Source organism: Salvelinus fontinalis, chromosome 25 (assembly GCF_029448725.1).
Source record: "Salvelinus fontinalis isolate EN_2023a chromosome 25, ASM2944872v1, whole genome shotgun sequence".
Lineage (NCBI taxonomy): Eukaryota > Metazoa > Chordata > Actinopteri > Salmoniformes > Salmonidae > Salvelinus > Salvelinus fontinalis.
Genome location: NC_074689.1, coordinates 29,828,706 through 29,852,907, shown reverse-complemented (window position 1 = coordinate 29,852,907; position 24,202 = coordinate 29,828,706). Strand labels below are relative to the sequence as shown.

The 24,202-nt window shown below is 43.0% G+C and overlaps 2 protein-coding genes across 12 annotated transcripts in view; one reads left to right on the top strand and one right to left on the bottom strand.

The window, feature by feature from the left end:
• The window catches only part of kmt2ca (lysine (K)-specific methyltransferase 2Ca), a 230,290-nt gene extending 222,278 nt beyond the window's left edge, over nucleotides 1-8,012 (top strand). For 9 of the 11 annotated variants that reach the window (XM_055881823.1, XM_055881825.1, XM_055881829.1 and 6 more), the window contains 10 exons: nucleotides 432-544; nucleotides 1,680-1,763; nucleotides 2,024-3,194; nucleotides 3,488-3,624; nucleotides 4,114-4,256; nucleotides 5,040-5,223; nucleotides 5,529-5,645; nucleotides 5,790-5,863; nucleotides 5,979-6,087; nucleotides 6,314-8,012. In XM_055881823.1, coding sequence (XP_055737798.1) covers nucleotides 432-544; nucleotides 1,680-1,763; nucleotides 2,024-3,194; nucleotides 3,488-3,624; nucleotides 4,114-4,256; nucleotides 5,040-5,223; nucleotides 5,529-5,645; nucleotides 5,790-5,863; nucleotides 5,979-6,087; nucleotides 6,314-6,406 — 2,225 coding nt within the window. In that variant the 3' untranslated portion in view covers nucleotides 6,407-8,012. The remainder of the gene's footprint in view (nucleotides 1-431; nucleotides 545-1,679; nucleotides 1,764-2,023; nucleotides 3,195-3,487; nucleotides 3,625-4,113; nucleotides 4,257-5,039; nucleotides 5,224-5,528; nucleotides 5,646-5,789; nucleotides 5,864-5,978; nucleotides 6,088-6,313) is intronic. The other 2 variants (XM_055881833.1, XM_055881827.1) reach the window with 1 other exon arrangement.
• galnt11 (UDP-N-acetyl-alpha-D-galactosamine:polypeptide N-acetylgalactosaminyltransferase 11 (GalNAc-T11)) overlaps nucleotides 6,451-24,202 on the bottom strand; it is a 45,373-nt gene continuing 27,621 nt past the window's right edge. The window contains exons 9-12 of the mRNA XM_055881835.1: nucleotides 19,420-19,638; nucleotides 17,051-17,155; nucleotides 12,118-12,255; nucleotides 6,451-9,194 (exon numbers count right to left, since the gene is read on the bottom strand). Coding sequence (XP_055737810.1) covers nucleotides 9,063-9,194; nucleotides 12,118-12,255; nucleotides 17,051-17,155; nucleotides 19,420-19,638 — 594 coding nt within the window. The 3' untranslated portion in view covers nucleotides 6,451-9,062. The remainder of the gene's footprint in view (nucleotides 9,195-12,117; nucleotides 12,256-17,050; nucleotides 17,156-19,419; nucleotides 19,639-24,202) is intronic.

Genomic DNA, 24,202 nt, shown 5'->3' with positions numbered 1-24,202 from the left:
TTATTTCAAAACATGATTTTTGAGTTTGTACAAGCTATTTTAGTAAATATCTTTTAGCTCAGGAAATGGCAGGCAAATAAGCACCGTGATTAAGTTATTTTCCCATTACCCTCAATAAAGGCAATTGGCTGTTTAGAACAGATTTTGGGCAAAAGCTGGGCATGGAAACACCAGTCTGTGTGTGAGTCAGACACCTCTCTACTCAGTGGATAGTCCCATCTAGCCTCGTATTGATCATGTCTGAGATGTGAAAAGTTAATGAAAGCCACTAATGATTGGGGAGATTGAACCTGTTAGCTCTTTGGCTAATTTGATTGTGAAGAAGCCCTTTTGAAATAACCCCAATGCAATATCTGTCTGTTTCCTTCTTGTTCAGCTGTCTTTCACCCAGGTGTTTTTTTGTGATGAATTGATGTAAAAATGTGTTTTAGGTTCAGCTGCCAGGGGGGAGGGGCCTAAACCCCAGTGGTGCTGCCACTGCAAGGTGGTGGTTCTGGGAAACGGAGTGCGCAAGTCCACCAAAGACCTAGCCTGCAGCAAACGGGTAAGCCCCAGATCAGTTGTTGCTCAACTGAAGCAAGTATTGTTACTCAATATGAACATGTTTAGTCATTTAAATTGCAAACGCCTGAAATTAATTCCTATCGTATGAATATGAATTGTCAATTATGTTAAGTATTAACATAATACATTCACTAGTAGTGTACAGTAAACATTATCAGAGTTTTGTTGATATGGAATGAGATTTATCTAAGCCCAACAATAGTAATGAAATCAAGTAAAGCTAACTGCCGCGACGCACCATCTGATTTACCATGAGATGGCCTGAGTTGAGCATGATTTAATTATTTTAACAGCCAGGCTGTTTTAAATCAGGAGTTACCTTTTGATCTTCTCCTCCTGCCAGCCCATATGTAGCGGATGTGAAATGGCTAGCTAGTTAGCGGGTACGCGCTAATAGCATTTCAATCGGTTACGTCACTTGCTCTGAGACCTGAAGTAGTGTTTCCCCTTGCTCTGCAAGGGCCGTGGCTTTTGTGGAGCGATGGGTAACGACGCTTCGTGGGCGACCGTTGTTGATGTGTGCAGAAGGTCCCTGGTTCGCGCCCGAGGTCGGGGAGAGGGGACGTACTAAAGTTATACTGTTACACATACATGTACAGACACACATATTATTCAAATGTACCGACGACTTATGGAGTCAACACAAGGTCTGTGGCACCGCAGGCTCTTTGATCCATAGGTGGGGTGTCTGAAGATCACTTTGAGGAGTGCAAAGGGGATAATGGGGCGCCAGGTAGCCTAGTGGTTAGAGCGTTGGACTAGTAACCAAAAGATTGAATCCCTGAGCTGACAAGGTAAAAATCTGTCGTTCTGCCACTGAACAAGGCAGTTAACCCACTGTTCCTAGGCCGTCATTTTAAATAAGAATTTGTTCTTAACTGACTTACCTAGTTAAATAAAGGTAAAATAAAAATAATGGTTGGTCCTAGACAGTGCGCGACTAATGCATGTTCAGAACAAGTGACCTGGTTCCTGGTCATTAAGGCAAAACGTTTTGCAACAGGAAAAAAAAGAGTGTTTCTTATTGGACAGGTTTAGTTGTCCTCCCCGTTTCCGAGCATTTCCTTTATTTTTGTGGCAACTGAACATGATGCTGACGTCTCTGCTTCCTGCAGGAGAGACCGAGCCAGGTCTTCTGCAGCCGCAACTGTTTTGTCCTCCACACCGCAGCCACACAGTCCAAAGCCACAGACAGTAAGGTGTGTATCTCTGTCTTGACTCTTTTTGAGAACCTCACTGACACCAGTACGGTAGGTAGACAGACGACAGGGCAGGATTGTTACAATAGGTTGTAGATTGCATGGATTTATGTGTTTTCATTTTAGCGCAGTCAAAAAGCAGGTGGAATATTCTAACATGGTCTAACAATGACCACAGCTGGGCAAACAAAGATGCCATTGCTGAGAGTAATTAGCATGAGACTTTTCATTGGATTTAATGAGTAAACTCTCTTTCGCAGCCAAACATGTCTCCTCTCTTGGCTGAGTCGTCGGTCAAAGAGAGCCCGTCTAAGGTGCTTCACCAGTATAGCAACAACATGTCCACACTGGACGTCCGCTGCCTGGCAAAGCTGCAGCCCAAACAGTCTGCCCCCTCCAGCCCCCCTCCCATCTCCTTCCCCACAGAGAAACCTAAGCCGGACACCCTCAAGATGACGGTCAAGCTCAAGCCAAGGCCCCGAGCAGTCCACTCTGCCAGCGGGGGTGGTGATGACATGTCGCCCCGCCACCACAAGCGCTGGAAGGGCCTGCGCTGGCGCAAGTGGAATGTACACGTCATGTTTCCCACTAGAGGCAGCCTGCTGTCCTCTCTGCCCGGTGAGGATGAGGTGGATGAGCTGCTGAGGAAGCTGGGTGCCTCTCTGCGTCCCGATCCCCTCCCCCGGGACCTGCGGCGTTGCTGCTTTTGCCACGAGGAGGGCGATGGCATGACAGACGGGCCCGCACGCCTCCTCAACCTGGACCTGGACCTGTGGGTACACCTGAATTGCGCCCTGTGGTCATCTGAGGTGTATGAGACGCAGGCAGGTGCCCTGATCAACGTGGAGCTGGCACTGCGGAGGGGCATGGCGGTGCACTGCACCTACTGCCAGCAGACAGGCGCCACCAGTGGCTGCCACCGGCTGCGCTGCGGCAACGCCTACCACTTCACATGCGCGCTCAAGGCCCAGTGCACCTTCTTCAAGGACAAGACAATGCTGTGTCAACTGCACCGGCCCCGTGGCGATGGGAGAGGAGGCGACAGGGCCGTGGCGCCCGCCACTACCCACCACGACCAGGAGCTGCGATGCTTCACAGTGTTCCGCCGCGTCTATGTGCAGCGCGACGAGGCGCGGCAGATGGCCAGCATCGTGCAGCGTGGCGAGCGCCGGCACACGTTCCGCGTGGGAAGCCTGGTGTTCCACACCGTGGGTCAGCTGCTGCCCCAGCAGATGGCTGCCTTCCACTCAGCGAACGCCATCTTCCCCGTGGGCTACCGGGCCAGCCGCATCTACTGGAGCACACGCCAAGGCAACCACCGATGCCGCTACCTGTGCTCGGTGGAGGAGAACGAGGGCCAGCCGGAGTTTGTGGTGCGGGTGATAGAGCAAGGCTACGATGACCTGGTGCTCACCGGCGCCTCACCCAAAGGTAAGAGGGCAAGGTGGGGTGAAAAATCGACCTGGGTCAAATACATAAGTCAAATACTTCAGGTCCACTTATGTGCAAAATGTGCAAACAATTCGAAAGCTACATCAAACTCACCTCAAATACTTTGACAAATGCATTTGTCTGGTGTAGAAACAGGGTGAGGGATGGTTAGAAAACCAGCCAAAATATGGGTTAAGGTTAGATTTACACAAAGTAAAACTAGACACATCCTGATAAATTATACTAGTAACATCTAGTTACCCTGACTGTTGAATCTCCCCTCTGTGTTATAGGTGTATGGGACAAGATTCTAGAGCCTGTGGCTGACCGGCGTAACGAATCAGGAACTCTGAAACTGTTCCCCGTCTACTTGAAGGGAGAGGACCTGTTTGGATTCACCGTCACCGCCGTCACCAGGATCGTAGAATCGGTAAGAGCAGAGATGGCAAGAGAGAGTAAAATGAATAGTCTGAGAGAGTTGAACGTTTTAGGTGGGTGTACAGTATAGCAGTTTGGTTTTGACTTTTTTACACTTTTGTTAAAAGCTCCAATGCAAAATAACTTCAACTCCATGAAGTGCTTTAAAGGAAAAGGCTTTCCATATGCACTCTAAGTACTTTGATGAAAGGTTCTCCATCAAACACACTTTAGTGTTATCTGACTTTGCAGTTGATTATGAAAGCACTTTTTCAGTCTAAGGTTAAGTGGTGGAAGAGATGTATTTTATAAACTCCCTGTAGGAAAAACAGTTCAATAAATCCACTCATGTATCTTAATGGAAACCTGAAATGTACTATTAAAGTAAGATGAATACTTAATTGCAGCTTGTAATTAACAACTATTGGTTATTATTGACCCATTTTAATGGATTGAACTGCTTGAAAATGTTTTTTTTAAATATATTTTTGTGTGTGTGCAGCTCCCCGGAGTGGAAGCCTGTGACAGATATACTTTCCGGTTCGGACGCAACCCTCTCATGGAGCTCCCCTTGGCCATAAACCCAACTGGCAGTGCCCGCTCAGAACCCAAGGCCTGCAGCCATGTCAAGAGGTTGGTGTTAAGGTATTCTGTGTCATTTTACACTTAAGTTCCTGCCATGTTTGTTTCGGTTGATCACTGTTTTATCTCTGCAACACTTTGTCTTTGTTCCATCCACAACAAGGTGTTCTCTCTCTAATTCAGTATCCTCTTTCTTTACACATTTTGTTCTTCCTTATGCTTTAACTTCACTGCTGCCTACTTGAAGTCAAAACAGGTCATCTTTCAGCTTTCATTTGTTTAAATCACTGGACAGCTCAGTAACAAAAGATAACTGGCTGTTCACTGTTTTCATCACTGTTTTCTTGAAATAGTCATCCTTCAATATCACATCTGTTTTCAGTCAGCATTGTACATCTTACTGTCTTAGTGCCCTGATGACGCATAAGTGACACATTAGCGCTATAATGACACATTCGCTGTAAAACAATGCTAATGTTAAACATCCTGGGTTCCTGGAATGGTACTTACCGTTATCTGCTCCCAGCCACACATTAACTGCCTTTCCACCCCAATAACTCTGGCTTGCTTCTCTTTTGGTGGAACACTGCTTTCCCCGGAGGACCCAAATGAAGCCTATTCCTGGACCTTTAAATGGAGATTATCCATTGGCCATGTCTGTTAGTCCAGAAAACCACCATAATGCAGTCCCACTTGCCATTCAATCACCTTTCCATCAATGTCATACATGCATAGAAATAGAATAAGTAGAATGGTAGTACTGTGTTTCTATTTCGATGGTCATATGCTACTTCCTGCGGGAATGCTTCAGGGTGTTGTATGTTTTGGCTCCTCCTCTTCCCATAGACCTCACACTTTGTCCAGCACCGGTATCGTCTCCTCTAAGTCCATGCAGACGGTTGGCAGCGTGGGTGTGGTGGAAGCACCGGAAGAGGTGATCCCCAAGCAGTTTGCATCCGTCCCCTTCCAGTACCGACGCATGAAAGCTGAGTGGAAGAGCAACGTGTACCTGGCGCGCTCCCGCATTCAGGTGGGCACCTCTGTCACTGTGCTAGGGCTACATGCAGACTCTACTCAGGCCCTGATGCACATTCAATATAATTGTCTAACTTATTCAGGCACAGAAGTATCTCAATCCATTTTGCTTGATGCACATTGATTGAATTCAATGGTTGCTTTTGTGGTAAGTAAGTACAAGTTACCTGTTGGGTTATAAGGGCTTGATGTGAGGGCATGATATGGCATCATTTGATATCATTCATAGTGGTCGTTTGCTTTCAGATTCATTGAGTTCAGTGTTTGAGGTGTTGACCCTCACTGTTTCTGTCCTGGCAGGGGTTGGGTCTGTACGCCGCCAGGGACATTGAGTCCCACACCATGGTGATTGAGTACATTGGTACCCTCATTCGCAACGAGGTGGCCAACCGGATGGAGAAGATGTACGAATCCCAGGTGAGTTCAGAAACCATTGCCATATGTTTCCCACAAGACTAAATATCATCCCCCTTCATATCTGGCCTCTTAACATCTACATGATAGCATAAGAGGAGAATGGCAATGTTGTCTCTTCCATGTTATTCCCTTGCTGTGGTGCAGAACCGTGGAGTCTACATGTTCCGTCTGGACAGTGAGCATGTTGTCGATGCCACCATCACTGGCGGACCAGCAAGGTAAGAGTTTCCTACGTTCAGAATACACCATTTGACCCTACTTGTGTTACATTTCAACGCTGTGTAAATGTCGCTAGCATGTAGGAAAGTCGTTTACCTTTGGCATCGTCCTCAGATACATCAACCACTCCTGCGCCCCCAACTGCATCGCCGAGACCGTGAGCTTGGAGAGAGGCGACAAGATCGTCATCAGCTCTTGCCGCAATATCCAGAGAGGAGAAGAGGTAAGATATCCTCCTTTCATTAGCAATATGCCTCGTTATTGAAAGTAGAGACTGGAGACACATTGCACTGTGGCTAGTGGCTACCTCAGCCATGTAACATCAGCTAATGTTTAAGAATGGTCTCGTCGTATCAAGCATGCATAGAATTGTGCATCGTTATCGTCAGTTTGTCATTGAAGTAATAAGCACCTGAAGTGTTGATCTGATTTCTCTCTCTCTCTCTCAGCTGTGCTACGACTACAAATTTGACCTGGAGGACGACCAGCATAAGATCCCGTGTCACTGTGGTGCGGTTAATTGCCGGAAATGGATGAACTAGAACAGAAAGAATTGGGGCAAAATACAGGCTACAACACTTCCAAATGATGGCGCATTCCTTATCTTTTTATATGCTTGTTGGTTCATCAGCTGAAAAACATTGTATTACTTAAACAAAGACAACTTATCAGGGCAAGACACTGACCGCAGAACTGTTAGAGAAGACTAAAGAGGGAAGGGGCATCGCAGGCACGAAGACAATTCTTTTTGAGGCTGAGAACCGAGTCTTTCACTTATATAAATGGATTAAGGGGAGGGTGTTTTGGGGTAGAATTCACCAGTTGACCAGGAGAGTTTTGTGCTGGCCACCGCCTTATTTAGTTAGAGGCAGGTCCTCTGGATTATGAAATATATACAAATATATATATATATATACATATAGTTACAGAAATGTAGACACCACTGAACAAGGAATGTACAGAGAAGACTTCCTTAGGGACAAAGCTAAGGGATTATTAACTTGCACTAAAACAAATTTAGTCGAACATACTTGATTCCATGAGTCAGTTTTTTTCCTTTTATGTAAAATACGAGAATTTTTGTATTTATTATCGAATCGCCGGCAAACTGCTGCCCAGGTTTTCAGTCTGATCAGAACGTGTTACTTTATACAAAGTGTAAATAGTCAATTAAGTAAACAATTGACCAAATGCTACCATGGCTGTTTGGGTGAATTACATTTTTTTTTGACAAAAGTATTTAAGAAGGATGTCATATCATTCTAAGAGTTTATGTGCTGTATAAAACTGTACAGAATGTGTAAAAAAAAAAAATCTAGAGTATTTTTGTTGTATTTAGAATTAAGTTGCGTTGTCAAATTCTGACCACTTGAAGAATATGCTTTGCGTTTAATTTTCCTTAGATCAATTTCTGTTTGCATTGACACGCGCAATCAAAGAATTGCAGAGAGCACCAATCACATCGAGACGACTGAAATCCTAACCCTAGTTAATCTGATGTGAATGTAGAATTAGAGAGAACTGTGAATTTAAGGTTGAAAGCCACCCATACCATCAGTTTGCTTCTTTAACTGTATGTGTACAGCAGTCACTCTGAGATTCACCTCATGCAGATAATGCTGTGCTTGGGGGGGGGGAATATTTTTTCTTACCAGTTGCAGGAGACTCAATTATTTACTTTTCACATAAAATGATTTCTGTTTTTTGTTTACATTTCTTAAACATTCTGTTTAGTGCTGGCTAGTTGAGAAAAAAATATGCTACTGTATGATGTTTTTGATTTCTTTACACTCAATCACGAAAATTGGAATCTGGTACTAGCATTTCGTTGACCAGTTTGAAATGAAGTTTTCATTTGTGTGCACAAAAGTTGGTATATTCAGTCTCGTTGTAATAAACAGTACATGGCATGATGTCTTTTTAAACTTTCAGAAGAATCAATTGTATATAATTTTCCATAATGGTTAATGAAATTTGTTTCTCGGATATTTTCTCCTCTTGTACAATATTCAGACCTCTTTAATAGTGTCTCTTTTCTTTGCCTGTATAGTAATGTCTAAAAAGCCTTTTTGAAGTATACAGCGTGTGATGGGGTTTGGAATCAGATTTAGGATCATTTACAAAAAATAAAATATTTTACATCTTAAATTTGCGCTACGTTTCTCTGTGGGGGTAAATGGACGACATTTTAATAAGCGTCTGAGCCAGAATTTTTATCAATTGCAAATTAGTCAAGGGATGTTCATACTTCAAATAAACATTTAGTTGGTTGCCTCATTGCAAAAGGGAATAACTGCACCGCATAACTTAAGAAATTACATTTGGATAAGGGAAAAAACTAGAACTCAAATCATTGTCAGATCTTGTTCAACCATCATAGCTCACTAGTAGAGTGCAGAACAGACCGTGAGTATGGATGATTTTGCGAGTATTGTGGGCATGACCCAAGACCGCTACATACTGTAGGAAATTCCATTTCTATTTAGCCTATTCGACATGATTTACGTATTCTGCACACACTACCCATCACTTGGTCAATATACCTGATGTAGCGCTAACACAGTGTAGCCTATCAATACAGTATTAAGGAAGTTGCCTTGCACATTTCAAGGGCATGAAAAATACATAACTTCAAAAACAAACTCCAGTGATCAAAATATTTGTACAACAGAAAGATACTCCCAAAGAAATAACATGCAGTACTGTATGTCATAGCAATTAATATCAGATTGTAATAAGTACAGAATAAAATGCAATTTAACTCTAAAACCTCTAACACTGGCAGTCCATTGTTCTTAGTAAACACTTGTTCGGGACTTATACAAGATTAAACGTTTCTCTGAATTGTCTAATGCAAGAGTGCTGTGCAAATTGGATTAAATTAAAAATGATTTGCATGATGCATTGTAAAAAATATCTAAAACAGGACATGGAATACTAATTTTCAAGAGGGGAATTCAGGCATACGAATGACTACAGTACATATAGCGTACCCACTTAGAGATCCATACTTTGTGCACGTCAGGCCGGAAGCAGTTCTGAAGACAAACAGCATTCGTTTTCTCCAAGTCTTCAAGAACAGTCCGTATAATTAGTTCCATCCCTCTCTTGCTTAGTTGTAGCAGCATGCAGTACTCCTCCCATCCAGAGGGATGGGCAGTCAGCGTCTGGTATGTAACTAGTCGTGGGGTATCAACATCAGCCCTCCAACTGCCACTGCTGGGACTGAGAGCCGTTGCAGATTGCCGTGGCAACATATCCCTTGGGGCTGATTGGGTCGACCACGGCCAGGCATTGGCCCACTGAGACTTGATACAGCCGGTTGCTTTTCTGGAGAGGGTTGGAGGAAGACAGGGCAATATGTTACATACAGAATTGGGGTAGAGGAGGAAGACAGGGCCATATGTTGCATACCCTGCCTTCAGAAAGTACACTATATATACAAAATTTAGTGGATTCGGCTATTTCAGCCACATCCGTAGCTGACAGGTATATAAAAATCGCTCACACAGCCATGCAATCTCCACAGACAAAACAGAATGGCCCGTACTGAAGAGCTCAGTGATATTCAACGTGGGACCGTCATACTGTAGGTTGCCACCTTTCCAACAAGTCAATTCGTCAAATGTCTGCCTTGCTTGAGCTACCCTGGTCAACTGTAAGTGCTGTTATTGTGAAGTGGAAACCTCTAGGAGCAACAACTGCTCAGCTGCGAAGTAGTAGGCCACACAAGCTCACAGAACAGTAAAAATTGTCTGTCCTCGGTTGCAACACTCACTATCGAGTTCCAAACTGCCTCTGGAAGCAACGTCAGCACAAGAACTGTTCGTCGGGAGCTTCATGAAATGGGTTCTCATGGCGGAGCAGCCGCACACAAGCCTAAGATCACCATGCGCAATGCCAAGCGTCGGCTGGAGTGGTGAATCACGCTTCACCATCTGGCAGTCCGACGGACTAATCTGGGTTTGGCGGATGCCAGGAGAACGCTACCTGCCCGAATGCATAGTGCCAACTGTAAAGTTTCGTGGAGGAGGAATAATGGTCTGGGGCTGTTTTTCATGGTTCGGGCAAGGCCCCTTAGTTCCAGTGAAGGGAAATCTTAATGCTACAGCATATACTGACATTCAAGACGATTCTGTGCTTCCAATTTTGTGGCAACAGTTTGGGGAAGGCCCTTTCCTGTTTCAGTATGACAATGCCCCAGTACACAAAGCGAGGTCCATACAGAACTGGTTTGTCAAGGTCAGTGTGGAAGAACTTGACTGGCCTTCACAGAGACCCATCCTCAACCCCATTAAACAGCTTTGGGATGAATTGGAACGCCGACTGCGAGCCAGGCCTAATCGCCCAACATCTGTGCCCGACCTCACTAATGCTCTTGTGGTTGAAAGGAAGCAAGTCCCCAACATCTAGTGGAACGCCTTCCCAGAAGAGTGGAGGCTGTAATCACAGCAAAGTGGGGGACTAACGCCATATTAATGCCCATAATTTTGAAATGAGCAGGTGTCCACATACTTTTGGTCATGTAGTGTAGTCACACCCCTCATTTGTTTTTCTCCTCCACATTTTGTGTTAAGGTGGGATTAAAATAGATTTGTCATTTTTTTGTCAACGATCTACAGAAAATACTCTGCCAAAGCGGAGGAAAAATTTGATCATTAGTTTAAATTATATATAGAATTTAAACTATCTTGATTACATAAGTAGTCAACCCAGAGTCAATACAAGTTAGAATCACCTTTGGCAGCAATTACAGCTGAGTCTTTTTGGGTAAGTCTCTAAACGCTTTGCAGATTTGTATTTATTTTTCAAGCTCTGTCAAATTGGTTGTTGATCATTGCTAGACAGCCATTTTAAAGCAGATTTAAGTCAAAACTGTAACTAGGCCACTCAGGAACATTCAATGTCATCTTGGTAAACTCCAGTGTATAGGCCTTGTGTTTTAGGTTACTGTCCTGCTGAAAGGTGAATTTGTCTGTTGGAAAGCAGAATGAACCAGTTTTTACTCTAGGACTTTGCCTGTGCTCTATTCAATTTATTTTTTCCTAAAAAACTCCCAGTCCTTGGTGATGACAAGCATACTCATAACATGATGCAGCCACCACCATCCTTGAAAATATGAATACTGGTACTCAGTGATATGTTGTTGGATTTGCATTCAGGACATATAGTTAATTAATAACTTCATCACGCTCAAAGGGATATTCAATGTCTGCTTTTTTTTTTTCATCTACCAATAGGCGCCCTTCCTTGCGACGCATTCAAAACTTTTGTGGTTGAATCTGTGTTTGAAATTCACTGCTCAAATGAGGGACCTTACAGATAATTGTATGTGTGTGGTACAGAGATGAGGTAGTCATTCAAAAATCACATTGAACACTTATTGCACTCAGTGAGTCCATTTAACTTACTGTATGTGACTTTACTCCTTCACTTATTAAGGGTTGACTACATTTCAGCTTTTCATTCATTTGTAAAAACATAATTCCACTTAGACATTATGGGGTATTGTGTGTAGGCCAGTGACAAAAAAGAGAATAATCTAAATTTAATCAATTTAAAATTTTGCCTCTAATGACAAAATGTCAAAGGTCAAGTGGTGTGAATACTTTCTGAAGGCACTGTACAGAATGGAGGGAGAGGATAGAGACTTTACGTACATTATCTACTGCACCTAATAAAGGAGCCCACTGGCGGTGGTTGAATAGAAGTGATTCCATCTCGTCAACCACCATCATGATGCCCCGTGGTACGCACAAGTTAAATGCCACAGTAATACTGAACTCTATTAGTCATATCAGTACTGGTCTGATGATGGTAGCAGTCATTGCAACAGTTGCTATAGCCCTATTTGCTTCTATAGATGGGTTAGCTGACAACGTCAGGAAAACGATGCGCGCGCTTCAATGTGATTTGGAATGGCCAGATAGCTAGCGACAATGACAAGAAGCTGCCATGTCATAGGCGGCTCATTTCAGCTAGTTTTATCTTGTTCTTGATACCATGTCTTGTTTTGACTATGCTAATATGGCTAACCAACAACTGTAACAATGTATTTGAGAGCCAACAAGTGCTCATTGTGCAAATGTATTTATGTTTTCAATAAGCAATATATAGTTTACATGTTGTCAACAATCCAAGCCACAGTGCACATGTGTCAGTTGTGTTGCTAAACAACCAACCCGTCTTTTCTATACAGATATGGGGCTGATTTGTGGATTCGGCAACAGTGTGGGGGTTCTAGCTAACTCACCCCCAGGGTCCACTGCTGGGAGCCCCCTGAGCCGTGACACTTCATGAGGCGGGGTGGGTCAGACGAGCGGATCTCCGACATGTCCAGACACAGCAGGCCGGCTAGGATCAACTCGTGCTCCTCATCATAGGCCCACTCCTGGGGAGGAGGAAGAGGGAGGTAGGTTAGTGAGGGAGAGAGAGAAAGAAAGAAAGAAAGAAAGAAAGAAAGAAAGAGAGAAAGAGAGAAAGAAAGAAAGAAAGAAAGGCAGAAGAAGTATATACTGTATAAGGAAACCATGTCACAGACCCGAGTGAGGAATGGATTTAAAAAATGTATTTTCCATATCCAATATATAATATATATATGTATGGAATAAACCAGAATTTAAACTTTACCTACTCCCAATACTTATGACAAAAATGTTTCACGCCTCATTTGTCAGTAGATGACTTTACAAACAACCGTTCACAACGGAAGTTGTTGACCTCATCGTGTACCCAAGAACTGCTGCAGTAAGACAGAAGTTCAGATGGAAAGAGAATGAACCGCATGAGGAAAAGAGAGTGGGAGAACACATGTGGCACAGTGCAGAACTGCAGTAGCTTCAGCTGAACTCATACCCCACACAGACAAAGTGACTCACTCTGCACCATTTTTACACACAGGAAAGTGGAAGAGCTTGTCTAATGGAAGTGTATTTTTTTTAGTTGAGGCTTGAAAAGATAGAAGCTCTTCCAGTGGATGTGACCCTGAAAGAGCCTGGAGTGAGGGTGTACTGGTACAGTTCATGTATTTCCAGGTTGAGATACTGCACTTTCCCCGTCTAGCCAGGGTACCCTCCTACAAAACAGTCATTGTGGCCATAAACAATGGTTGAAATAAGGTAATGAAAGCAAAGAAAGATAAGGAGATAGGAGGTTGAAATAGAACTCATTTCAGATTTTAGCACTAACCCTTATAACCATTGTCCATGTCGCGGAACTAACAGAAGCGTCAAAAAGAGGTCAGAATCGTGTAAAGGTTCTGTTATCACTGTAGGTCAATCATAGGCTGGCAACATGAATAATGACTGCCAGTGACGCATAGTAGACCATATGATGGAGACAAGACAGAGTCGCACACAACCTATTTCTCTATCGCTAGGACGTTTCCCCAACCCAGATGGAGAATCTCCATGGAACTTTGTTTTAAGTACAGGAATAGGCTTAATCTGGATCGGGGGAACTAGTTTTGAGACGCCGCACCCACCTATGGAACACTTCCGCACCTGGGGTGAAAAGTGATGGCGCTAGAGCGGTGTTTGTCAGACATTGAGACATACCAGACATTGAGACATACATACGGTTTGGCATACAAACCCCTCTATGGAAAGATGAGACTACAATCAAATCAAATTGTATTTCTCACATGCGTCGAATACAACCAACAATGCAGTTAAGAAAAGTATTAACTAAAATAAACAAATAAAAAATAAAGATAATAGAAAAAATAACAGTAGCGAGGCTATATACAGGGGGTACCGGTACAGAGTCAATGTGGAGGCTATATACAGGGGGTACCGGTACAGAGTCAATGTGGAGGCTATATACAGGGGGTACCGGTACAGAGTCAATGTGGAGGCTATATACAGGGGGTACCGGTACAGAGTCAATGTGGAGGCTATATACAGGGGGTACTGGTACAGAGTCAATGTGGAGGCTATATACAGGGGGTAATGGTACAGTCAATGTGGAGGCTATATACAGGGGGTACCAGTACAGAGTCAATGTGGAGGCTATATACAGGGGGTAATGGTACAGTCAATGTGGAGGCTATATACAGGGGGTACCGGTACAGAGTCAATGTGGAGGCTATATACAGGGGGTACCGGTACAGAGTCAATGTGGAGGCTATATACAGGGGGTACCGGTACAGAGTCAATGTGGAGGCTATATACAGGGGGTAATGGTACAGTCAATGTGGAGGCTATATACAGGGGGTACCGGTACAGAGTCAATGTGGAGGCTATATACAGGGGGTAATGGTACAGTCAATGTGGAGGCTATATACAGGGGGTACCAGTACAGAGTCAATGTGGAGGCTATATACAGGGGGTAATGGTACAGTCAATGTGGAGGCTATATACAGGGGGTACCGGTACAGAGTCAATGTGGAGGCTATATACAGGGGGTACCGGTACAGAGTCAATGTGATGGCTATATACAGGGGGTACCGGTACAGAGTCAATGTGGAGGCTATATACAGGGGGTAATGGTACAGTCAATGTGGAGGCTATATACAGGGGGTACCGGTACAGAGTCAATGTGGAGGCTATATACAGGGGGTAATGGTACAGTCAATGTGGAGGCTATATACAGGGGGTACCAGTACAGAGTCAATGTGGAGGCTATATACAGGGGGTAATGGTACAGAGTCAATGTGGAGGCTATATACAGGGGGTACCGGTACAGAGTCAATGTGGAGGCTATATACAGGGGGTACCGGTACAGAGTCAATGTGGAGGCTATATACAGGGGGTAATGGTACAGTCAATGTGGAGGCTATATACAGGGGGTACCGGTACAGAGTCAATGTGGAGGCTATATACAGGGGGTAATGGTACAGTCAATGTGGAGGCTATATACAGGGGGTACCAGTACAGAGTCAATGTGGAGGCTATATACAGGGGGTAATGGTACAGTCAATGTGGAGGCTATATACAGGGGGTACCGGTACAGTCAATGTGGAGGCTATATACAGGGGGTACCGGTACTGAGTCAATGTGGAGGCTATATACAGGGGGTACCGGTACAGTCAATGTGGAGGCTATATACAGGGGGTACCAGTACAGAGTCAATGTGGAGGCTATATACTGGGGGTACCGGTACAGAGTCAATGTGGAGGCTATATACAGGGGGTACAAATTAATATTTGTGTCATTCTCAAAACTTTTGGCCACAACTGTACAGTTGAAGTCGGAAGTTTACATACACCTTAGCCAAATACATTTAAACTCAGTTTTTCACAATTCCTGACATTTAATCCTAGTAAAAAGTCCCTGTCTTAGGTCAGTTAGGATCACCACTTGATTTTAAGAATGTGAAATGTCAGAATAATTGTAGTGATTTATTTCAGCTTTTATTTCTTTCATCACATTCCCAGTGGGTCAGAAGTTTACATACACTCAATTCGTATTAGGTAGCATTGCCTTTAAATTGTTTAACTTGGGTCATATGTTTTGGGCAGCCTTTCACAAGCTTCCCACAATAAATTGGGTGAATTTTGGCCCATTCCTCCTGACAGAGCTGGTGTAACTGAGTCAGGTTTGTAGGCCTCCTTGCTCGCACACGCCTTTTCAGTTCTGCCCACAAATTTTCTATAGGATTAAGGTCAGGGCTTTGTGATGGCCACTCCAATACCTTGACTCTGTTGTCCTTAAGCCATTTTGCCACAACTTTGGAAGTATGCTTGGGGTCATTGTCCATTTGGAAGACCCACGCTTTAACTTTCTGACTGATGTCTTGAGATGTTGCTTCAATATATCCACATAATTTTCCTCCCTCATGATGCCATCTATTTTGTGAAGTGCACCAGTCCCTCCTTCAGCAAAGCACCCCACAACATGATGCTGCCACCCCCGTGCTTCACGGTTGGGATGGTGTTTTTCGGCTTGCAAGCCTCCCCCTTTTTCCTCCAAACATAACGATGGTAATTATGGCCAAACAGTTCTATTTTTCAGACCAGAGGACATTTCTCCAAAAAGTACGATCTTTGTCCCCATGTGCAGTTGCAAACCGTTGTCTGGCTTTTTTATGACGGTTTTGGAGTAGTGGCTTCTTCCTTGCTGAGCGGCCTTTCAGGTTATGTCGATATAGGACTCGTTTTACTGTGGATATAGATACTTTTGTACCTGTTTCATCTAGCATCTTCACAAGGTTCTTTGCTGTTGTTCTGGGATTGATTTGCACTTTTCGCACCAAAGTACGTTAATCTCTAGGACACAGAACGCGTCTCCTTCCTGAGCGGTATGATGGCTGTGTGGTCCCATGGTGTTTATACTTGAGTACTATTGTTTGTACAAATGATCGTGGTACCTTCAGTCGTTTGGAAATTGCTCCCAAGGATGAACCAGACTTGTGGACGTCTACAATTTTATTTCTGAGGTCTTGGCGGATTTCTTTTGATTTCCCCATGATGTCAAGCAGAGGCACAGAGTTTGAAGGTAGGCCTTGAAATACATCCACAGGTACACCTCCAATTGACTCAAATGATGTCATCTAATGACTCAATTGACTCAAATGATGTTAGATGGCCTAACCAACTTGCCAAAACTATAGTTTGTTAACAAGTTATTTGTGGAGTGGTTGAAAAACTCGTTTAATGACTCCAACCTAAGTGTATGTAAACTTCTGACTTAAACTGTATCTCTCAGATATAAGACAGACACTTCAGAACAAACTTCCTTTTAGAATTTTTTTGTTGTTCCATGTAGTGAATCTGTTATTCAATGCATTTGTATGGGCTAATAGCAAGCAGTAAGGACAATTAATATATTTTGGGGATACTTCAAGGGGTCTTAAAATTCTAAATCAAATAGCAAAATAATCCTTGGTATGATCTCCTTAAAACAATTCCATATATCTTAGTTGTACCCCCCTCCCACGGCTTAGATTCTTATGGGTTAAAGTGTTGATAAGCAGAGAGACCAGTAGAGGATAGTTCACAGTATTGTGCCGACCCAAACCATGCTCTTTTCAGTTAATATCGTAGAGTGTAGGGTCAGACTGACTTCTTTCCACACCTGTTATCAGGGCAGGTCAGCTTGCTTTTAGAATGCTGAGTTGTGCTTGAAAGTGCAATGTGAAAAGACAATATCCTAGCACAGTATGGTTTGGCCCTACAGATGATATAAATGGTATAGATGTCCAAGGCAGAGGTGAGTTGGGGGGAGGGGGGTAATATGTTAGTGTACCTGTTCTGGGTTGTGAGTGTCACAGGACCTCAGCACCACGGCACCCCCTTTCTGGGTGGACCTCCCCTGGGCCACCAGACACTTGTCAGCCTGCAGGTTCCGCAGCTACAGAGAAAGAAAAGGAGAAGGTGAAGACACTGTTGCGTTCCAGGTCATCTTTATTGCAGCCTGGCTGCGCATCTGAGAACATTGCTATGTTATATTAATGTGGTTCTGGCTTGAGATCTGATCATTTGCACTGTGCGATTGCAAAAAAAATACAAACTGGAACATGCCCATAAACTCAATCCATGATAAATGGATAAAAACCAACTCAAGTTACACTACCGATCAAAAGTTTTAGAACAGCTACTCATTCAAGGGTTTTTCTTTATTTTTTTAACCATTTTCTACATTGTAGAATAATAGTTAAGACATCAAAACTGAAATAACACATATGGAATCATGTAGTAACCAAAAAAGTGTTAAATTAAATCAAAATATATTTTATATTTGAGATGCTTCAAATAGCCAATATGGTAATCCTATTTAAAGCATCTCAAATATAAAATATATTTGGATTTGTTCCTCCACAGAGGAACTCTGACAGAGTGATCATCGGGTTCTTGGTCAGGCCCTTCTCCCCCGATTGTTCAGTTTGGCCGGGAGGCCAGCTCTAGGAAAAGTTTTGGTGGTTCCAAACTTCTTCCATTTAAGAATGATGTGGGACCTTCAATGGTGCAGAAATGTTTTGGTACACTTCCCCAGATCTGTGCCTTGACACAATCCTGTCTCGGAGCTCTATGGACAATTCCTTCGACCTCATGGCTTGGTTTTTGCTCTAACATGCACTGTCAACTGTGGGACCTTATAAAGACAGGTGTGTACCTTTCCAAATCATGTCCAATCAATGGAACTTACCACAGGTGGTCTCCAATCAAATTGTAGAAAGATCAAGGATGATCAATGGAAACAGGATGCACCTGAGCTCAATTTCAAAGCTCATAGCAAAGAGCCTGAATACTTATGTAAATAAGGTTATTTGTTTTTAATGTTAATAAATTTGCTAAAAAATCTAAACACCTGTTTTTGCTTTATCAGCATGCGGTATTGTGTGTAGATTGAGGAAAATATTTAATTTAATCCATTTAGAATAAAAAACACATTTAACCTTTATATAACTACTAGGCAAGTCAGTTACAAATTCTTATTTACAATGACAGCCTACCCCAACCATAGCCTAATGACGCTGGGCCAATTGTGCGCTGCCCTATGGGACTCCCAATCACAGCCGGTTGTGATACAGCCTGGAATCGAACCAGGGTCTGTAGTGACCCCTCTAGCACTGAGATGCAGTGCCTTAGATGGCTGCGCCACTCGGGAGCCCCACATGTTGCTACATTACAGAATAAGGCTGTGACATAACAAAATGTGAAAAAAGGGAAAGTGTCTGAATACTTTCCGAATGCACTGTAACTCAGTCTGTTTGAAGCAGAAGTTCTGAACCTGTAAGTGGTATGTGTCTTTTCGTCCTGGGGACTGGAGCTCCTTCATGACTTTCTCAACACCACGCTGCCCCCTGTTGACTGGATATGGCATTTTTTCAATTTAATTAAATAAGAAGAAAAAAAAATGTAAGTGCAGTATGTAACTTTGTATTGATCATTTCTGCCTTGGCTTTTGAAGAATGTTCAGGTATTTCTTCGTTGCAATCTGAGAACTACTTTCAAACCTTAGCATATTAACCCTAAAGAAACATGCGCGGGAACATGGAATATTGTTTACAACTTCTGAAGACCCCTAGTCCATCAGGAGACATCTACGGTTTGTATACTGAGAAGGTGCTTCACTGACAGTAAACAAGTAACTTTATTTAATTCATATGACTTTACATATAGAGGGCTACTTGCATGTCAGAGGGCTACTTGCATGTGAATGATGTACACAATTACACCTTAAACAAACATACATTCCTTGAGGATTATTTTTAATTTCAGGCTTCATGTTATTGCCTCTAGATGGCAGGGGTTGACCGCCGACAACACACGGCTTTAACAAAGTAACCATGTTAAAGTTATGGCAGACAGTTTTCATGGTTACCAGCTACTAAAGACAAAACCAGGTGGCAGTTAGACAGTGATGTATCGATGACAAAAGACCAATTGGCCTCCTATTGTTACACTAAATTGCATGTTCAGTGCCGAAGTTTGGACATACAACATAAAATTATTATTTCTATGGGGTTCAGTAGTACAACTCTAGCCTGTTTCCAGATCTGTTTGTGCTGTATAGCCAACTCCTATGGTTGATGGGACCATAGGAGTTGGATATACTGCACAAACTGATCTGGGACCAGTTTAGCATAGCTCAACTTCACTTTAGCATCTTACCCGGCCTCTCTGCAACACTTTTGGCCGGCGGAGGCCCTTGTTGACGAACACAGGCTGCTGGGGCTTGTTGTGGGGCGAGGCAACCTGCATCTCGGGGTAGATGGTGTCCAGGTACCACTTGAAAGAGCGACACTGCAGCCGTTGGCGCACCGCCTGCCGCTCGCTGATGTCGCCGTAGGCACGTTCCCGGAGTTCCGGCCGTAGGTTTAAGTACTGCTCCTGATTGGACGAGACACAAGACAGGAAATAGGTGAGATTGATGACATACACTCAGTTGATTGCTATTGAAACGTTCAATGCCAGTCCACACCCTTTAATACATTTAAAATAGCTGTATCTCTGTCATCTGTAAAAATGCAGAGTTTACAGGGCAGATCGGTTCTAAAGTCAAATTGTAAACAAACGTATCAGAAAAACTGAATACCTGAGACAAACTACTGTAGAGTGATTCAGAAATATTTCTGGTAATGAACTGTAATCTCGACAAGTCAACAGTACTCCTAGTTGTTCCACCCTCTCTTAGGTCATGAAAACAGCTTGTATTTTCTAGGTGGTAAGACTCAAAATAAGTATTTCAGAGGTAAGATTGAAAACTCTTAGATCTATTTCGATTGGCCGATAAAATCAAGAAGTTTACCTTTATTGAGAATCTGTTTAATATATCTTGATTTAGGCCGGCTATTTCCATGGAAACAAAACTTGTCCCAGTCTCTGATTAGTGTGGAGATGGAGAAGTCAGAACTGGCCAACCCAAACTTCATCTTAAAGGGAAAATCCACTCAAAAACGATCATTGCATATTGAACCATCTTGATGATAAGGCAGGTGACACTTTGCTTCTTGAAAGTCCAATATCTTGAAAACTTCACTGCCAACATGCAAAAAATAAAATAGGACTGTATCAAGAGTGGACTATTGGAAAAAATATCCTAAAAAATAACCCTCTAGAAGATTTTAACTGCTGGGAACATTGATACACTACACCAGTGGTTCCCAAACTTTTTATAGTCCCATACCCCTTCAAAGATTCAACCTCCAGCTGCGTACCCCCTCTAGCACCAGGGTCAGTGCACTCTCAAATGTTGTTTTTTGCCATCATTGTAAGCCTGCCACACACACACTATACGATACATTTATTAAACATAAGAATGAGTGTGAGTTTTTGTCACAACCTGGCTCGTGGGAAGTGACAATGAGCTCTTATAGGACCAGGGCACAAATAATAAATCAATAACTTTGCTCTTTATTTAACCATCTTACATATAAAACCTAACCTGTTCATTGAAAATTGTGAATAACTCACTACAGGTTAATGAGAAGGGTGTGCTTGAAATGATGCACATAACTCTGCAATGTTTGGTTGTATTGGAGAGAGTCTCAGTCTTAAATAATTTTCCACACACAGTCTGTGCCTGTTTTTAGTTTTCATGCTAATGAGAATCCACTCACATAGATACGTGGTTGCAAAGGGCATCAGTGTCTTAACAGTGTGATTTACCAAGGCAGGATGCTCTGAGCGCAGCACAATCCAGACATCTGGCAGTGACTTCTGATTAAATTCAATTTTCACAGAACCGCTTGTTGCAATTTTGATGAGGCTCTCTTGTTCAGATATCGATAAGTGGACTGAAGGCAGGGCATGAAAGGGATAACAAATCCAGTTGTTTGTGTCATCCGTTTCGGGAAAGTACCTGTGTAATTGCGCACCCAACTCACTCAGGTACTTCGTTATATCACATTTGACATTGTCCGTAAGCTTGAGTTCATTTGCACACAAAAAAATCATACAATGATGGAAAGACCTGTGTGTTGTCCTGGTTAATGCTCCAACTTCTTAATCATATCCTCAATGTTATCCCGCACACTGAATATAGTTGTGGAGAGTCCCTGTAATCCTAGATTCAGATCATTCAGACGAGAAAAAACATCACCCAGATAGGACAGTCGTGTGAGAAACTCATCATCATGCAAGCGGTCAGACAAGTGAAAAGGATGGTCAGTAAAAAAAAATTTAAGCTCATCTCTCAATTAAAAAAAACATGTCAATACTTTGCCCCTTGATAACCAGCACACAGTATGTTGTAATCTCAATGCTGTACGTTACAGGGAAGACATCCTCCTCCCTCATGTGGTACCCTTCCTGCAGGCTCATCCTGACATGACCCTCCGGCATGACAATGCCACCAGCCATACTGTTCGTTCTGTGCGTGATTTCCTGCAAGACAGGTATGCCAGTGAAGAGCCCGGATATCAATCCTATTGAGCACGCCTGGGACCTGTTGGATCGGAGGGTGAGGGCTAGAGCCATTCCCCCCAGAAATGTCCAGTAACTTGCAGGTGCCTATGGTGGAAGAGTGGGGTAACATCTCACAACAAGAACTGGGAAATCTGGTGCAGTCCATGAGGAGATGCACTGCAGTACTTGTGAGATGTTGGTGGCCACACCAGATACTGACTTACTTTTGATTTTGACCCCCCCCCCTTTGTTCAGGGACATATTTCTGTTAGTCACATGTCTGTGGAACTTGTTCAGTTTATGTCTCAGTTGTTGAATCTTGTTGTGTTCATAAAATTATTTACATATGTTAAGTTTGCTGAAAATAAACGCAGTTGACAGTGAGAGGACATTTTTTTTTTTGCTGAGTTTATTTGCGGAGAGTCCCTGTAATCCTAGATTCAGATCATTCAGGCTAGGAAAAACATCACTCAGACAGGCCAGTCGCGTGAGAAACTTGTCATCATGCAGACAAGTGAAAATTATGGTCGGTAAAGAAAACTTTTAGATCGTCTTCCAATTTTAAAAAAAACTTGTCAAAACTTCTTCCCCTTGATAACCAGCGCACTTCTGTATGCTGTATACGTGTTACATGGTCACTGCCCAGATCATTGCATAGTGCAGAAAATACACGAGAGTTCAGGAGCCTTGCTTTAACAAAGTTAACCATTTTCACTGTAGTTTCCAAAAAGTATTTCAAGCTGTCAGGCATTCCCTTGGCAGCAAGAGCCTCTCGGTGGATGCTACAGGGGACCCAAGTGGCGTGGGGAGCAACTGCTTGCAGGCGCGTTGTCACTCCACTATGTCTCCCTGTCATAGCTTTTGCACCATCAGTACAGATTCCAACACATCTTGACCACTAAAGTCCATTTGATGTCACAAAGCTGTCCAGTACTTAAAAAATTTCCTCTCCTGTTGTCCTGGTTTGCAGAAGAGGATGTCTTCCTTAATTGACCCCCCATAAACATAACAGACATATACCAGGAGCTGTGCCAGGCCTGCCACCTCTGTTGACTCATTCAGCTGTAACGCATAGAATTCACTGGCTTGTATGCGAAGCAGTAATTGTTTCAAAACATCTTCTGCCATGTCACTGATGCGTTGTGAAACAGTGTTGTTTGATGAAGATATTGTCTGTATAGTTTTTTTGGCGTTTTCCCCCAGCATTGTCCCAGCCATATCCACAGCAGCAGGAAGAATGAAGTCCTCCACAATAGTATGGGGCTTGCCTGTCCTAGCCACTCGGTAGCTCACCATATAAGACGCTTCTAGCCCCTTCTAATTAATGGTATCTGTTGCTTTTATGCATGTCTTACTACTTGAAAGTCATTCATTCTCGCTCAAAATACTCCTGTGGCTTATTTTCAAATTGGCATGTTTTGTTTCTAAATGTCTGCGCAAGAGTGAAGGTTTCATCGAGTTGTGAGATAGTACTTTTGCACATATAACACAGTGGCTGAGGAAAGGCACTACTCCCAATATAAGTGAACCCCAAATCAATGTAGTTCTCATCATATTTGCACCTCTTCGATAGTCCAACGTCCCTGTCTGTTGTTCGGTGCTTTCCCGGGTAAGGGGGCAGTAGCTCTTCGGCTGCATCAGAGTCACAACTGTCAGTGTCCATGCTAGCTGGGCTAACAACAAATGTAGAATTACTGATGCTAGCATTGGATGTGCTCGTGGAAGCAGAACAACTTGTGTCGTCGACAGGTGTAGTACTGCTGGTAGTAGCAGTACTACCAGTAGAGGTGGTATGTGTGTCTATGAACACGGGCCTTACTAAATGTACTGTTTGAAAATGTGAAGAAATTATTATTATATATATATTTTTGAAATGTTAATCACATTTTTAATTTGGCGTACCCCTGTTTGGGAATACCTGCACTACACTGTTAAATTAACAATTCAGAGTAAGGGAAGGCAATTTACGAATCACACTTTTAGTTCAATGTCCAGTAAATCATTTCAAAGTGGAAGGTGGGAAAGAGCACCGAAGAGAGACGAGACTAAGCAGCACAAACCTTACCGAAAACAGTGGCTCTCTCTTCTGGAGACATCTAAGTAATAACAATTACGTAAGTAATTAATCATATCCAAGGCCTCTACAGTTTAGTTTGGAAACAACAACTGTTCACAAACTGAGGGGGAATGATGAGGAAACAAATGCAGACTCACTTGTACATTGACGTGTGTGAATGGGAGATCTCTCAGGAGAACCCAAACAACGCAATTGGCTTCCTTTCCAATTAGGTTGGCTATTTTCAGACTGTGGAAAGCAATTATAGCTCTTTGTAGCTTGGAAAGGAACAAACATCACTGTGCTAATAAAGAGAGCTGAGAGTGGTTAGAAGAAATACTGATCTCATCGCATGTTTAGTTTGCTTGCGGTCATAAAAGAAGCCTCAGGAAAAGGTTGAATGTGATCTCTTCAGATCTGGACCTGTTATGATCTAAAAAAGGCTAAACTGATCCTAGATCAGCACTCCTACTCTGATATGTGGAATACGGG